Source organism: Myotis lucifugus, unplaced genomic scaffold (assembly GCF_000147115.1).
Source record: "Myotis lucifugus unplaced genomic scaffold, Myoluc2.0 scaffold_133, whole genome shotgun sequence".
In the NCBI taxonomy this organism is placed as follows: Eukaryota; Metazoa; Chordata; class Mammalia; order Chiroptera; family Vespertilionidae; genus Myotis; species Myotis lucifugus.
In genome coordinates this window covers 41657-59463 of record NW_005871181.1, presented here as the reverse complement: position 1 = coordinate 59463, position 17807 = coordinate 41657, and the positions used below count along the sequence as shown (strand labels likewise).

The 17807-nt window shown below is 39.8% G+C and overlaps 1 protein-coding gene across 1 annotated transcript in view; it reads right to left on the bottom strand.

The window, feature by feature from the left end:
* RAB3GAP2 (RAB3 GTPase activating non-catalytic protein subunit 2) overlaps positions 1-17807 on the bottom strand; it is a 56808-nt gene that overhangs the window by 38060 nt on the left and 941 nt on the right. The window contains exons 2-4 of the mRNA XM_006094305.3: positions 6096-6166; positions 2434-2557; positions 1032-1113 (exon numbers count right to left, since the gene is read on the bottom strand). Coding sequence (XP_006094367.1) covers positions 1032-1113; positions 2434-2557; positions 6096-6166 — 277 coding nt within the window. The remainder of the gene's footprint in view (positions 1-1031; positions 1114-2433; positions 2558-6095; positions 6167-17807) is intronic.

Genomic DNA, 17807 nt, shown 5'->3' with positions numbered 1-17807 from the left:
ATGGAAGACGGCGGAGAAGACAAAATGTAAGAAAGATGTTATAAAATTCTCTCTGACCTCTTCCTTAAATCCTCTCCAGTTGTGTGTGTTTTTAAGAAATCACATGATGATCATCAACAAATCAACAAACGACAAGTGCTGGAGAGGATGTGGAGAAAAAGGAACACTTGTGCACTGCTGGTGGGAATGCAGACTGGTGCAGCCACTATGGAAGGCAGTATGGAGGTTCCTCAAAAAATTGGAAATGGAACTCCCATTTGACCCTGTGATCCCACTACTAGGAATATACCCCAAGAAACCAGAAACACCTATCAGAAAGGATATATGTAACCAGATGTTCGTAGCAGCACAATTCACCATAGCTAAGATCTGGAAACAGCCTAAGTGCCCATCAGTAGATGAATGGATTAGAAAACTGTGGTACATCTACACGATGGAATACTATGCTGCTGTTAAAAAGAAGGAACTCCTACCATTTGCAACATCATGGATGGAACTGGAGAGCATTATGCTAAGTGAAACAAGCCAGTCAATGAAGGAAAAATACCACATGATCTCACTCATTCATGGATAATAAAGACCAGTACAAACTTTTGAACAATAATAGATACAGAGGCAGAGCTGCCTCAAACTGATTGCCAAACTGCAGTGGGAAGGCCAGAGAGAGTTGGGGGGCAGGAGGGAGGGGAGTAAGAGATCAACCGAAGGACTTGTATGCATGCATATAAGCATAACTAATGGACATAAGACACTGGGGGGTAAGGGAGGGTAGGGGTGTGTCAAGGGCGGGGGGGAAAAAAAGGACACTTATGTAATACCCTTTGTAATACTTTAAGCGAAAAATAAAAAAATTAAAAAAAAAAAAAAGAAATCACATGATGAGTAAAATTAAAACTTGCTAACTGAGTCATGCTCTTCCACCTCAAAGTTGGAATGAACATACACTTTCCAAAAGATGAAACTTAATAGATTCGCTTACAATTCAAACAATTTCATATACACATAGAGGCAAAAAATTAACTGGTACCTACCCTTCTTCGACATTTAAAGAGCCACTCCAACCAACAGCAAATTGCATTTCTTCCTTTCCTTTATCACTATATTTCCATTTTGCTGAAAAAATTAAGTTATCATATAAAATAACTGTAATATACTAAAACAGTAATTTATAAATTTCACTCTTTCCCTTTAGAATAGCGTTCTCAACCTGTGGGTGGCGACCCCTTTGGCGGTCGAACGACCCTTTCACAGGGGTCGCCTAAGACCATCCTGCCTATCAGATATTTACATGACGATTCATCACAGTAGCAACATTACAGTGATGAAGTAGCAACGAAAATAATTTTATGGTTGGGGTCACAACATGAGGAATTGTATTTAAAGGGCCAGAAGGTTGAGAACCACTGCTTTAGAAGGATGAGTACAAAATTTAATAGTTCTGTATTAATAGATTTGGGTCATAAATATAAGAGAATGCTCAAAAATTTTAATAAGATATTTATAAAACTCTACCCTTCGTCTCTCCTTCCTCCAATTAAATCCATATAATAAAGTTATTCATTCATATATACCCCCAACCTATTTTATGTATAAAACTACTTTTATCTTTAGATGACAAGAAAACTTCCTGTTAGATTTATGCTACTGGAGGGTAAATCTGCTTTATAAGATCATCCCACAGCCATTCAATATAGGATCTCATCTTGATCAGTGAGGTTTTCCTATGCTCTGTATACCCAAACCATAATTTTAACCTTCAGCAAACATCATGAGCTGAACACTTATGTCCCAAATAGGAAATTGCAGTACTGTGAGTTTTCAATTGTAGTTGACAATCTCCTCGCTCTCATTATTACTAAAAAGGGTCAGTGGCCGAAACCGGTTTGGCTCAGTGGATAGAGCGTCGGCCTGCAGACTGAAGGGTCCCAGGTTCGATTCCAGTCAAGGGCATGTACCTGGGTTGCGGGCACATCCCCAGTGGGAGATGTGCAGGAGGCAGCTGATCGATGTTTCTCTCTCATCGATGTTTCTAACTCTCCCTTCCTCTCTGTAAAAAATCAATAAAAATATATTAAAAAAAAAAAAGGGTCAGTGGCCCACTGAGCTCTGGCTGCCCTTGCAAGGACTGGGCAATGCCCAGCCATGTCTCCGAAGTGCCACAGAGAGATGGCTAAAGTGTGTGCAGCCAAGAAAGAAAAACTGAGAGGGAAAACAAACAAACAAACAAACAAAAAACAACAAAAAAAAAGAAAAGGAAAAAGACAAAGAAATACAAAAAAAGAAATACAAAGTTTTATACACTATATAACAAACTTTCGAATGCCACCATATAATGCATACAATAGAAATAACATCTTTTCTTTCTTGCTAATACATTTTCTGTTCTAGTCTATGCATTAAAATGAAGGCCACTGGAAAGTAACAGATACTCACGCACTAGAAATACAGCTTTCTGCTCCCGGGCTATCACCATAAGATCATTGGTTGGCGACAAGGATAAAACGCAATCTTGAAGCCAGGAAGTTTTTTGTGTTTTGCAAGTGTTTCCTTCTTCTTCCTGTGGGTAACATGGCAAAGACTGTATATGCAACAATATCGAGAGTTATTTAAACTTAGCTTGTCCACCTTGAAGGGTGAGGGGGAAGAAAAAAGGTACAAGAAATCTTCCCAATTATTTCATAAAGTCTCAATAATATTTCTTATCAAAACATGTTAAAGATGACCAGCAAAATGTCCACTACATACAAACCTCAGCTTTGAATATTAATGCAAAGAAAATTTTTTTTAAAAAATATATTTTATTGATTTTTTACAGAGAGGAAGGGAGAGAGATAGAGAGCTAGAAACATCGATGCGAGAGAAACATCGATCAGCTGCCTCCTGCACATCTCCCACTGGGGATGTGCCCGCAACCCAGGTACATGCCCTTGACCGGAATCGAACCCGGGACCCTTGAGTCCGCAGGCCGACGCTCTATCCACTGAGCCAAACCGGTTTCGGCCAAAAAATTTTTAACGTAAACAAATATAACCTCGCAAGACATTAAAGAAATATTACATAGGGGTCACTCCAAAAATGACTGAGTATTAGAAAATGCAGTAATAATCCTATGCCAGAGACAGCCAGGCTGTCTGCAGCTAGATAGCAAAAAAGAACTGATGAGTACGGCTGTAAAGATCTGTGAACTATTTGCTTCATCTGACACTTTTTTTTTTACTTGGCCTGAAAGGTTTTTTCATTTTTTCCACTGAAAAATTATTCATGTATAAGTGAATTCCCAGAGTTAAAAATCAACAGATCTTAAAAGCTCTGTTTTGGAAAGTCTCTCTCCTACTCCTGTACTCTAGCTGCCCTGCTGACTCTAGAGCAGTGGTTCTCAACCTTCCTAATGCCTCGACCCTTTAATACAGTTCCTCATGTTGTGGTGACCCCCAATTTCATTGTTACAAATTGAACATAATTAAAGCATAGTGATTAATCACAAAAACAATACGTAATTACATATGTGTTTTCCGATGGTCTTAGGCAACCCCTGTGAAAGGGTCGTTCGACCCCCAAAGGGGTCGAGACCCACAGGTTGAGAACCACTGCTCTAGAGCCAAGCCAGTCAATCAGTTCTGGTTTTATTTCCAGAGAGGCTTTCTGCACATGCAAATAAATACATTTACTACCCTTTCCCCCTTTTTCTAACACAAATGGCAGCACACTACATACAGGCGTTCACAAAAGCAGGTTACAGAAGAAGACAAATAATACAAAAACTAATAAATAAAAGCATAATATGCTAATTAGACCAGACGTCCTTCCGGACTAAGCTGGGGCTGCAAGGGAAGCCCGGGTCCCGGGTGCCGGCCGGTGGCCGGAGGAAGGCAGGCCTACTCTTGCACGAATTTCGTGCATCGGGCCTCTAGTAACTAATAAATAATACAAGACTGTGGGTCTGTCCCACGTCAGATGTTTCAGATGTTTTGAGTCCAAGTACAAGTAACATCACCAATGGCCTGGAACAGCAGAAATAAGGAAATTCCTTCGCCAGTGTGGGTCACAGTGAACTAGTGTTGAACTAATTTGCTTATATAATGAACAACAAAGCTTGATTTCCAACTTGTCAAAAAAGCCCAGGCTGGAGAGTGGGCCGGAAAGCCCTAGAGAGAATGTTCAGTGAGTACCAGCACACACTGGGCACCGACAAGATGCCAGCTCATCGGTTTGTTTTGTACCATAAAGGCATCTGCCTACCAATTAGGTTTTCTGAAAACTTCCCCCATAGTAACCGGGCCCATAGTCACCAATACTGCTCCCTGGAAGGTGCTGATTCTAAAACAACACCATCATTTGACAAGCTAGTTAATTTCCCAAGAGAAGCATGAAATTAAAAAACAAAACAAAAACAGAACCACCCAGGACTACCTTGCTTTCCACAAAGACTAGCCCCTACCAATTACTAAAGTGAACATTAAATGCACCCATTGGCTATAAGCATAACTCCTGCTGGGGCTTGGGGAGAGAATGTATAATTTTATTTAAATGTGGCCTAAACTTCAAGGACCTGTTTTCTTTGAATTGAGAGCAGCAAAACTTTTTCTTAGTGTGCACAAATATGGATTATGAAACCTAGATTATAAAAAGGAATTCATTCTAAATAACTAGGGCTGTCACATATTTTTAAATTTTTCTTTCTTTTGATTTTAAGCCCACAAATTTGTCAAGTGATTATTTTTTTTTCACAATGAAGCAGGTGGTAAAAATTGCAGTGATGTAACCAGCCTTTCAAGTAGAGCTGGCCCCTACCGGGGCTGGTAAATTACCCCTCTGTAACCAGAGTGGCACCCGGTTTTGGTACCTCAGCTGCTGCGGTGACCAGATTGCCGGAATAGTTTTTCAAAGTTGTCAACTTTAGTATAATGAGTCCATGATTTGCAATTTATACTGTCACTGTCACTGTGCTTTCACGTTTACATACTGCAGCGGAGAACGCAGGATAATTAAGGGGCTGTCAGCAGATTCACTGTAATTCTCACCAGTTTCCCATCTAAATCATAGAAATAAAATAGTCACCTACACTTTCTAAACCAAGAGATGTAAGTGCTTCAGCAATATTGAAACACAAAAGGTAAATAATGCTAAGTAAGTAGGTTTGTCTCCTCCCACCCACCCAGTCTGCTATTGACATATGTAATGTCCAATGTATCTCAACGTTTTTGTGTTTTTTGTTTTTTTTTAGGTAGCAGAACTTTTCATTCCAAAACAAAATTCTATGCAACAGACTAATATATGAGACAGATAAAAGCCGAGCGGAGGAGCAATAGAGCAGCTCTGTGGAGCCCCAGCGCTCTCACAAGTATGACAAGTACTGGTCTAGGTGTAGGCCATCTTCCACACTAGAGACTACAATTCTCAGATGCAAGGTCTAAGGTCTTTTCAAAAATTAAAATGGGGCCAGGCAAGAGGCTCTTTCTAAATGTCATTACTAACCTGATTACAGGTGATCCAGCAAAAAAAATTTACAAACACAATTAGTCACATAAACCCACAATTTCAATTTTTTAAAACAACTTTTCTTCCTAACGTTAAAGGAAGTTAATGATAATTCAGTAATTCTTACAGTTTTACTTCCACTGTCAATTCAAGTAGGATCGAGTCTATTTATTTTTAAATTGTATGCATACTATGATCCCATTTTAACAGAATTCTGTTTGCTCATTCATTCAGTCACTCCACCAGCATAAAGCTATAGCAAAATGCCTACCTATATAAGCCCTTAAAGTCAATAATGAGACTTGCAGGGAAGGTAGGTGTTGAGTTTGCTGTCTGTTTCCATTCTGATTAGGTGGCTACAGCATATACTTTTGCATTTCATACATCGGCCAAAATTTGCTCTTATTCTTGTTCTGTCTCTAGAGCTGGCTACGCTTTTGGAATGGTTCATAACCATAGAGAGCAGTGGAAATAACACATATCTACTTAGTACTTTTAAGTACAAAAATGCTCTTGACAAAGATTTTAAAATGTCAGCCTAACACTGCAATGTGTCACCATCATTACAAAAGGAAATGCCACTATCAAAGTGCGTGCATGCAGTGATAAAGACTCACCGGTTCTTGAAGAGCCGGCTCCGCTTCCTCCCATGCTCCCCACCCATCATCTTCCCAGTTCGCTGATTTACCTGTTTTAAAACAGATGAAAAGTACTTACAGGAAATATAGAGCTTAGAGTGTTTTAAAACACTTTCTCTAAACATAATAAAGCCAACCCTGATAGACAGTAAACATTATATAGATGTATAGTATATAAATACTAGTATAATGCTGACGTTAAGGAAGAAAATGACGGTAAACTATATTATATCAGGATATTGCTTATGTAATAATAACCAGGAAACATATGACCTAAATTTCCAAATCTATGTCATAATATAACTGTGCAAGTTGTTTGGATCTTAAGATACTGGGCGTCCACATTTAAACCAAACTGCAACGGTGACTTTAAAAAAAATCTCAAAATGACAGCATTTGTTACTTAAGACAAATTAAATATACACAGTGACAAAAATGCCTAAAGTTTTACACAGATGTCTTAAAAAGTGAGTTATTTTTTGATAAGACAAGGTATCAATGAAAACTAAGTATTGAAATGACAGATCTACTATTCTCTACCTTTTTCTGATATTCTGTGATTTCTTACACATGAGAACATTTTCGTGGATTAAAATAAGATATTCAACGAACACTATAACAAGGAATTAAAAATCCTATATGTTTGGAGAGTATGATTCCTTACATTGTTCATGTTACATGTTTTTATATAGTATTTTTGAATTTATCTTTTATGGTATCCCATCAGAAAGAAGGAATAAAACTATCATTTTTTAAATCATTTACTCTGAGTCAAACAATAGATGAATGATAAGTTTAGGCCCCAAAATCAGATTGCCTAGGTTCTTAGCCTGGATCCAGCATTTACCAGCTCTGTGACCTAGAGCAAGTTACCCACCTCTACAAGCTTTAGTTCTCTCACACTAAAAGCTTGGAAAACAACAGTACCTACATCTCGTAGGGCTGTTATACGATGTAAACCAGGTCGCACACTAAAGTCCTCAATGCCCAACATGTAAGCTGGCAGTGCTAGTCCTCAAGATTTAGCCATTACAACACTATAAAATATGAACAAAATACTGTATTGAAACCAACCAGCTTTAAGAATCTAAAGGGAAGAATCAATTAAAAGATGGACTGAACCTGATATCTAGTATGCCTACCAGTAGGAAGGAAATAGATCTTTCCCATCTATGAGGTTTCACAAGTTGTTAAAATCGATTAGGTCTAGATGGCAAAGAATGTTACAATCTAGTATTTGGAATCATTGTTCAATTAGCTTCAAGGTAATAATACTCTCTTAAATCTCTGGGATTTAAATACCAAGTAACTGCTTCTGAGTACACATTGCTAGGTATATATTAAGTCCTCAAGGAGCACTATTTTCTGATTAACAGTGTACAATTTACAAAAGGTTTCCAAATACATGTCCCTTAAACAGTGCAACAAATGTTCTGCTAAATACCACGGGCAGCAGGAGCAGAGCAAAATACAAACACACTCCTTAAAGAATTTGTAGTGTAGTTAGTGTAGGGGACAAACATATAATTATAATACATGCTGAGTGTTGTAACTGACTACTATGGGAACCAGATGAGGCAGTGAGAGAGATGAAAAAAACATAGTGAGGAGTCATCTTAAACTAAGTCCTTCAAAAGTGGCCAGGAACCCTGCGGATAGACTTGAGAAGAAGGTCAGCTTGAGCAAAGGCAAAGAGGCAAGCAGACGCATTGCGCATACAGGGGTTATCGGATAACAACTGACACGTATGCCGAGTTTCTATGTGCCTAAGTGCTTTCTAGACATTAGTTCACTTAAAGCTCCACAAGGATCCTGTATCATCCCCCTTTTACAATGAGAAAAACAGATCGCTTCGTTTACACAGCTTAACCACCATCACAGGGGATTACGTGGTGGAGTGGGGTTTGAGTCCAGGTGGCCTGAGTTCCAAAGCCCATGCCTGCAAGTATTCTGTTACCCGGTATACTCATTCTCCTATGGCTTATGAAGAAGGATACCATTAAGAAACAGTGGGGCTTACGGTTAAGGTCGAAAGTAAGAATGGTTATTATTTTAATATAGAAACATTTCCTGGAAATTGAGATTTGCAGTTTTTTTGTGTGTATACCTTGGAAAATTACAGTTTGTTCTGTGGCAACCTAATTCGGTTAGGTAATCTCTTTATTCTGCTAATTTTTCCATTGCACCAAAAACAACTGCCTCATTGTGGGGCTGGTGGCATCTAGGCCATCCATTTGCACAGTTTTAGAAAACTCACGGGCTCTGCTATGAAAAAGCAAAGTAACTAGCAAAGTGCATCACTCTAAAATCCAAGATTCAATTTTTTTTTCATTTTTTTTTTAAAAATATTTTTATTGATTTTTTACAGAGAGGAAGGGAGAGGGATAGAGAGTTAGAAACATCGATGGGAGAGAAACATCGATCAGCTGCCTCCTGCACACCTCCCGTCGGGGATGTGCCCGCAACCGAGGTACATGCCCCTGACCGGAATCGAACCTGGGACCCCTCAGTCCGCAGGCCGACGCTCTATCCACCGAGCCAAACCGGTCTTGGCAAAGATTCAATTTGTAAATTGCTGTAAGAATAATGTATTCATCAAATTACCACAATCTTTGAAAACCATGCAGAATGTATAGCACTTCATGAAGGTCAACTAGCCATCCATCCATCCATCCATCCATCCATCCATGAAACACAGCATCTCTTCTGTCTTGAGCACTGAGCTAAACGCTGGAGATACAAAAGCAAATAAGCCTTCAAACAGATGAGTCTGTGCACATTACCTCTGTTGAACGCTGTACAAAACCAAACCATGAAAATTGTGTTCTTTCTCCTCCATCCTGGCATTAAAAGTACCTGACTCAATTCACAGATGACTCATCTGATCAAACAGAAGACAGCAGCAATCTGGACTTCCTGCCCCTGCAGAGATCCAACATCTCTTTATGCCACAATTCAACACATCCAGGAAGAGGAAAACCTTGAAAAAAAATGCTTTCTTTTATACAAGCTATCTGTGTTTATGACAGCTTAGCCATTTCTCCATGCCCCTGACGGGGGAGTTTCTATTAAGAAGTGGGAAAGAATTTAATCAGGCATCTCCCACTATCGCAGGAATACATTTTCCAAGGAGGCCACGGTACAAACAGAGGTTAAAGGAAGGTGAAACAAAGCTATTACTCGGGTAGCTTAAAGATGTTTTTGAAGGCTCGTCTAGAATCCCAAGTCTCTTTATAATACTATAAGAAAATGCACTCCAAATTCTAGTCGTCTTAACAATGGGAAACATTTTAAAACAACCGCCTGCAAACTGTGCACTACCTTTGTGGCTATTTCTATGCAGTGCCAGTGATAGAATTTCTGCAGCCTCCTGACTTCTGTTAAAATCATTTGACACTGTTTTGCAGGCTGCTGAAGTCCAAATCAATGGAATTGAGCAGAAAATTAAGAAAATGGCATTCACATTCATTGCCTTCATACAGCCAGAGCTAGTCTCTTCTGCTGATTACCCTCCTTCTCCAGGTAGCCCTAATATCTCGGCAAGGACGAGATTAAAGTAATGAATTAGGGATGACTGAAGTTTCGGGGTTGGACCCACCCACGAATCTGAGGCAGATCACTAGCTTCAAAGATAAACTTGAATACCAATAAAATCTGATCCTAAACATCCTTTTCCTACCATCCATCACCCTTCTTTCTTTTTCTCCACTTGGACTCTTCCCTTACTGGTGGGCAGGTGTTAGCAGCACTATCCAAGGAAAATATCATGCGAGCCACACAAGTAATTTAAAATTAAAGGTCAGGGGAGGGTCCAAACTGCATAACCAGTGGTATGAAAGGACAGGAGATCTAAACACCATGACCAGCAATATGCTAGGGGAGGAAAGGTCACCCTGGGGGTCAAGTGCCACCCTATAAAAAAAAAAATTTACTAACAGCTATATTTGAAAACTAGGTGAAATTAATAATTGTAATAACACTTTATGTAACATAATAGTCAAAGTATTACCATTTCAATATGCAATCTATGTTCACTGACACATGATATCATTTTACTGTGTTTTCCACACTCAGGCTTCATAGTCTGTGTATGTTACACTTAGAACACACCTCAGTTTAGGCTAGTCACATTTCAAGGGCTTGCCAGCACAGTGATGGTGGCTACAGTGTGAGACAGCCCCGGTTCTTACCCTTATCAAGTTAACTATTAGGTCTCCGGCTGCCTGGCTTGGATAACCGCCTTTACCTCTAAGGCAGTGGTTCTCAACCTGTGGGTCGCGACCCCTTTGGCAGTCGACCGACCCTTTCACAGGGGTCGCCTAAGACCACCCTGCATATCAGATATTTACATGACGATTCATAACAGTAGCAACATGACAGTGATGAAGTAGCAATGAAAATAATTTTATGGCTGGGTCACAACATGAGGAACTGTATTTAAAGGGCCAGAAGGTTGAGAACCACTGCCCTAAGGAGTTATATGACTTTGGGCAATTTAACTAATCTCTTACTGCCCTGGCTTTCTCTTCAGCAAAATGGAGTTAGTCATTGTATCTACTCATATATACAGTTAATATATGCAAAGCACTCGGGACAGTGCTTGGCACGAGACACCCTTAAGTGCTGATAAAATTATCATTCCCCAAATACAACATCCCCAATTCCTCCTTCTCACTCTCTGCCTCTGCCTCACACACTGCCTCTACCTCTCCAGATTCAGCTTTTACTCAAGGGCTCAGCGGAATCCTTTAGGGAGTTTACTTGCATCCACCAATGATCTTTCTCTCTTGTGAAAGCTCAGCATTTGGCTGTATTTTTGTTTCAGAACTTAATTACAAACTGCTTGGGTCATCTGTTGAGTTGTTAACTTGTCTGGTTTTTCATAAATATAGATACCTCTGTCTATACAACTAACGATTAAGCCTTGGAGGGCAGGGAGTGGGCGTACTGTATGTGTGCCAACACTTACACACACTCATACCTATTCTTTTCACATTCTTAGCCATCTTTCCTTAAAATTCACCGAAAATCAAGGATGTATTGAAGATTCATTTAAAGCATTAAGAAGACTGTCCACTTAAAATATTTTGTTAGTCCACCTCCCTTGCTGAATACCCTTCTTTCTGATGCTACACCACATCTTGAATCATACTTGCTCTCTTTCTGAATAAAATTCATATAGAGAATTAACAGAAAGCAACTAACTACCTCCTCACTGACTAGTAACTTGACTTTTCAGTCCTTAACTTTTTTATACCCAGAACCAATGAAGAATAGAATAATTGATAACATAAGCATAAACCCTTGTTCTTACCCTTATCAAGTTAAATGTTTTGCCTGAATAAATGAAACCAATGACTTCAAAATATAAAATGTAACTATAACTCCTTCTGGAGAGAAGTTTTTCCCGAAGAGATCAGATTATACTAGTATTAAAAAAAAACCTGTTCAGTCTCTCACTTGATAAATGATATACTCACTGAACCCTTCACACCACTGAGAAAACACATTTTATCAACCGTCAAAAATATTACAGATGTCTTTTTTAGGGTTATTCCCAATGAATGAGTTATTCTACCAACAAAAGCTTAAATAAGAAATTCAACTTCTGCTTTCTATAGCTCTATTTAATTCCAAAAATACATCATTCTGATTTGCTTCTGAACAGTCTGTCCTCATAAAACTCATAAACTGCCTGTATGTTTTTCATATAGTAAGAACCTGAAGCTAGAAAGGAAATTGAATTCTAGAAGTGGGCAATTAATTTGACAGCATTTGCTTTTTCCAATATGAGTATGTCAAGATCGAGAACTAAATGAGACACTGAAATCATTAAATGTTAGGAAAAGAAAAACTTAATTTAATCCCTATGGCCTAATGAAAGATCTTATTAGCACAGAAGCAAATTCATTTCCGTCCTTCCGAGACAAAAAAAGAGAGAGATAATGTACTTGTTTCTATAAAGAGGAAGAACCTCTAGAAGCTATGACTTGTAAATAATTCAGGGGATCCAACACAATTTAGTTGGGCCTTCCAGGCCATGGCAAGGAAAGTATCATGTAGCAATACAAAGTTAAAAAAAAAAAAAAAGACAAAAAAGACTAACTCATGGAGAATCTGCTTCTGGATTTCTTATGCCTCAGAATTATTAATATTTTTCTATTACTAGGGAGATGGAAATGGGAAACTAAATCTCATATTAGCATATTCCTTTCAGGCACATAAACATGTGCAGCAATCTAAAATGAGGAGGCCATCCCATTTTCAACAGCAGGGGTTTAGCTCTTTCAAATCCATGATTAAATCAGACTGGATCTTTAAGGTCCCTTTCGGTTCTAGAATTCTAATGACTCATATTGTCAAATAGGTGACCTCATGCATCACATAAGAACACATGTTCTGATAGCCAATTCACAAAGTGACAAAACTGAAAATATCTTTAGGCAGAAAGAGGTTTATTAAATATGCTCCCTTTGCCCAAAGACGTAAGAAATCTTTTGACCCAACTTAACAAAAACAATAAAACAGACTTGAAGAAATTTAATATGCCCTCTTCTCTGTTGCATTATTTGGTTTTCAAAGTAAGGGCAATAATTTGTTAGAAAGAACTTATATACCTCTTATAATTGTTTCCTACAACTTCATACTTATGTTACTGATTTATTATATCCGAAGCAGCAAAGACAGGCATAGCTAATCAGGCGAGGGAGGGTGTGCCATTATGAAATGTAGCTGAAGGTGTGTGAATACTGCCAGCTAAGGCTAATTTCTGAATATTCTAAAGAAGCCAATTCGACATCTTTCTTATTAAATCCATCCTAATATTCAACTACCGTCCCTAGGAGAAAGCTTTCCTTAAATCCTTCCAATACCAGCTTAATCTTGCTATTACTTGCTGCTTAAAAAAAAAACACAGAATATATACAATGATCTTAATACCACAAGAAAACCATTTTTCATTTAATTAGAAGAGCAAAAGTCAGAGAAACTGATAACATAGTATGATGACAAATATCACTTGGAGTGGCACTTCTGTTTGCCAAGGTTAGGAATGCAATTTTGAGTTAATTTTTGTACATGGGGTAAGATCATCCCTTTGTACATGGATATGCAGTTTTCCCAACATGTGTGCTGCCGAGACTGTGCTTTCCCCACTGAGTGGTCTGGCGCCCTTGTCAAAGATCATTTGACCACATAAGCAAGGCTTTCTTGCTGGGCTTTCTATTCACTGCACCGTTCTACTCGTCTGTCTTTAATGCCAGCACCATACAGGTCTGATTGCTGTAGCTTTGTAATATGTTTTGAAATCAGGAAGTATGAATCCCCAACGTTTTTCTTCTTTTTCAGGGTCCATGTCTCGTGTTTTATGCATGCTATGATGCCAAAGAAAAAAGATTGGGAATGACTGAGCCCTATAAAAAATGTCTTCACACTTTTTGCTTATATACACTCCCAAAGACTTTTCCCTAGTATGTATCCTTTGCACACACAAAAAAGTGATTTCTGATATATTCTAAACATGGGCATTTAAATTTTAATATAAATTTATATCATCCTTTTCAACTTATTCAATGGATTCTAAATACCATAGGGAAATGATACTCACCAACATCCATTAAAAAGTATGATGACTTTCTCTAAGAGTAATTTTATAAGTCCTTATTTCTCCTTGAGTTCTGTTTTGCACTCCATTTCCTCCACAGAATACTATTCTAACGTAAGGTATTATTTACTTATTTATTTACTGCCCAACTCAGTTATAAATATCAGAAAGCTCCAGTCTAGAAGTCCAGGCTCACTGGAAATCATGCCACTGTAGGTGAAGTAGGGACCTATACCATCACCCGTCTCTGAAATTTCAAAGTAGGAGACATTTTACTATCTGCTCAGTAGATATTAAATTTTGATTTAGTAGAAGCAATTATAATGGGTTCTCACTAATGTAAACCACTGGGAAACAGTAGGGTTCGATGTCTCCTTTAAAGCAACAGAGGACAGCCTCATTTTATAACTGAAGATAAAAAGTAACCAAGTCACGCTGCTATTCGCTGACAACTCAAATACCCAGGCACCAGCTAGCGCTATGTCTATGGCAGCTGCTCACATTAAAATAAAAGAATTATTAACCCAACTGATAAGCCTCTCAAATTATCACTGATCTAGGACAAATAGTTCATGAAAAGTGAGTTTTCTTTCTTTTGGTTTTCCATATCCTCTGTCTAGACATTAGCTGGGATAAGAAATTAAAACTATATGAGCTAGGAAAAGAAATAATCTCATGATTTCTGCTTCCCAACAAAGTAATCATTTATAACTCCAATAAAGTGAAGAAAAGCAAAGTTAAACACCACCAGCAATTTAAGGCAGGTACTATTTTTTTAAAATGTATTTTTTATTGATTTCAGAGAGGAAGGGAGGAGGATAGAGAGAAACATCAATGAGGAGAGAGAATCATTGATGGGCTGCCTCCTGCACGATCCTGGGGATCGAGCCTGCAACTCAGGCACGTGCCCTTGACCGGAGTCGAACCCGGGACCCTTCAGTCTGCAGGCCGACGCTCTATCCACTGAGCCAAACCAGCCAGAGCAAGGCAGGTACTATTTACCCCACTCAACAAACTTCATTTTTACTCTATAGATTTCATCCTCACAAAAATTTAGGTTCAGGTTTTTTTTTTTTAATAAAGAGCTCTTTACAAAACCTGATGTTTTGCAAAAGATGACTCGGAGGGATTACTGAAATCCATGGCCCTAGCATTTCCCAGAATTCCAAGTAAACTACCCGCAGCAGGGCAAGCTATTTTCCTGATTTTTATTTGTAAATTAAAGCACGATTTAAACTATAAAATATAGTCTTGGCAAAGGGGCCGGGTAATAGGTTCTTTCTCCATTTACTTTCTACCTGAACTGATGTTAGCCATAATAACACCAACAAACATAAACCCAAGAATTTGATTTAAAAAGGTAATAAATTAAATATCTTCAAACTCATAGGCATATTGTAAATTAGCCTGGAAGTGTGGGGTACGATTATATCCCCAACTACCTGGATTGAGTTCATATCCTAAGGCTACCCTTCCCTGTGTGACCTGGGACAACTATTCCATTTGTACGTGCCTAACTTTTAGCACCTGTCACTGTGCCATGCAATATGGCAGCCAATAGCCACACGGGGCTATGTCAATTAAATAAAGTTAAAAATTCAGTTCCTCAGTGGCATGTGCCACGTTTCAAAGGCTCCACAGGCCGATGTGGCTAGAGACTGTCATACTCGACAGTGCAGACATGGTGATGAAAATAAACAAGATGACATGATTGAGAGCAACAAATGAGACCGAGGGAGCGGGAGTGACTACTTTAGATGACATGGTGGAAAAGGCCTCACTGAGATGTTGACATTTGAGCTGAGACTTGCATGACAAGATGCAGCTGGCATGCAAAGACCTGCATAGAGCATCCAAGGCAGAGAAAAGGGCAAGGGCAGAGGCCTCTGGTGCCAATGCGCTTGGCTGGTTTAACAACACGAAGTATGTTTGAAGCACAAGAAATCAGGGAGAGGAGCTTGAGGTGCAGGAAGTGGCAGGAGGCAGGGCCTCAGGGGTCTTGTGAGCCATGCAAGAATGTTGGATTTTATATGAAAGTGCAATTGGAAGCATAGAGACTTCTAAAGAGGGGAACGTTACCATCTAATCTATGTCTAAGAACTCACTCTGGCTGCCTTTGGAAACTAGTTACAAGAAACCCAGAGTGCAAGCAGGAAAACCTGTTAGAAGGCAGGTGCCTCTGAGGCAGGTGCCTCTGCCCAGGTGAGAGCAGATGGTGGCTTGGACTGGGAGAGTGAGATACAGTTCAAGTCAACTATGCAGCCACCCACTGCAAAAGATGTTTCTGTCAATGCCAGACCGCATAGACGAGGGTGGTCTATAAGATTATAACAGAGCTGAAGAATCCTCACTGGCTGGTGACTCTGAGGCCATCTTAACCTCACAGTACAAAGCATTACTCAGTGTTTGTGGTGGTGCTGGTGTAAACAAGCCTACTGCACAGCCGGTCAGATGAAGCATGACACATACAATCACAGTAGCAGGCTGTACCACCCAGGTTTGTGTAAGTGCACTCTATGCTGTTCACACAACAGCATGACCACCTAACAGGACATGACTGCATACATAATCCTTGAAACTCATCGGACACTGATAACTCTCAAATGAACATCTCTGACCCAGGAATCCTTACTAAGTTTTAGACCTCTGTATCTGGTGTTGGGCTGGACCCCCTACCTGGGCATACCACAGCATTTAAAATGCAAAAGGTCCCAAACTGATCTCTTTCATTCTCTCATTACATTCCCTTGCTCAAGTCAAAATGCCCAGAGAGGCATCCTCAACTCCCTCTCACTCATCAGCTATAACGCCCATCACCAGGTCCTGCAGATTCTATCTCCTTAATGCTCTCCAATCCAGCCCTTCCTCTCAAGTCCTGCTCAGGCTGCTTTGGTTCAAGCTCACATCACTTCTTGCGTGGATTATTGGGAAAGTCTCCCAACTAACTTACCAGCTTCCTACCTCTCCTGCCCGTGGCTGCGGAAGCACATCATAGCGATTCAAAAACTTCACTGACGACATTAAGTTCAAATCTGACCATCCACGTCGCTTCTCTGCTTAAAGCATCCCACCACTTTTCACGAGGCTTCTCATGATCCAGCTCCCTCCCTGTTACCTTCACAGCCCCCCACCTCCGCCCTGAACCTCCCACTCAGCCCGTCACATTCTCCTCGTTCAGGTTTTCTTAGTTCTCTAATGCCCTGTCATTTCTGCCATCCTTCCTCAGCACATGTTATTACCTCTCCCTTATTCATCCAACTACTACTTCAAAGGTAGGCTTACGTATTACCACTTCAGGGAAGAGTCCCAAGTGCCTCATAAAAATATATGTGCATTTATACATATATTCATATATGTACATAAAGGTAGATATCTCACTCGCACTGCGATGGTAGCTGCTCATTTATTTGTCCCAGTAAATTATAAGCTCCGAGAGGGCAGAGACCACCAACCTTGTTGGGTGTGTAGCACTACAATAAATATTCAGACAGTTCTGATTTGCTCTCCTGGAAATTTAAAAAACAGGGTGGAGCTTATTTGGTGGGCCTTGTATCACCATCCCCAGCACAGCCCAAAGTGACAGCAGGGGGCTGCAAAGCCAAAGGTGCTTCCGGTTGGAAATGTGAAGAAAACAACACACAAAACACACGCCCTCTCCACAGGAGGCAGGCAGGACGCTGAGGAGCCAGGCAGTGACTAATAAACCTGACCCGGGACCTTACACTTCGTGGGCCAAGGCTGCGCCCGCTGTGATGATAACTGGCGGAAGGCCTCCCGTCTCAATGAACCTACATGTAAATGTCACGCTACATGCGATGTTAGTTTTTGCTGTGGGTTCTCGCTCCCTTCCTGACAGGTTACTACCCTTACTTAGGAGTCACTCACTTGTCAATCGGCCATTTGGTCTCTACATCTGAAGGGGAGTATGATTGGGGGTGGGCTAGGAGAAAGAGGGCAGCTAGGGGCCAAAAATTAAATCTTTCTCTGAAAAGTGCGTCGGCGTTACATGAAAGGACACACATCACCTTGGGACGGTGTACGCTCTCTAAATACAGGCACGATTCTCGTTTCCTAATCTAAGATTGTAA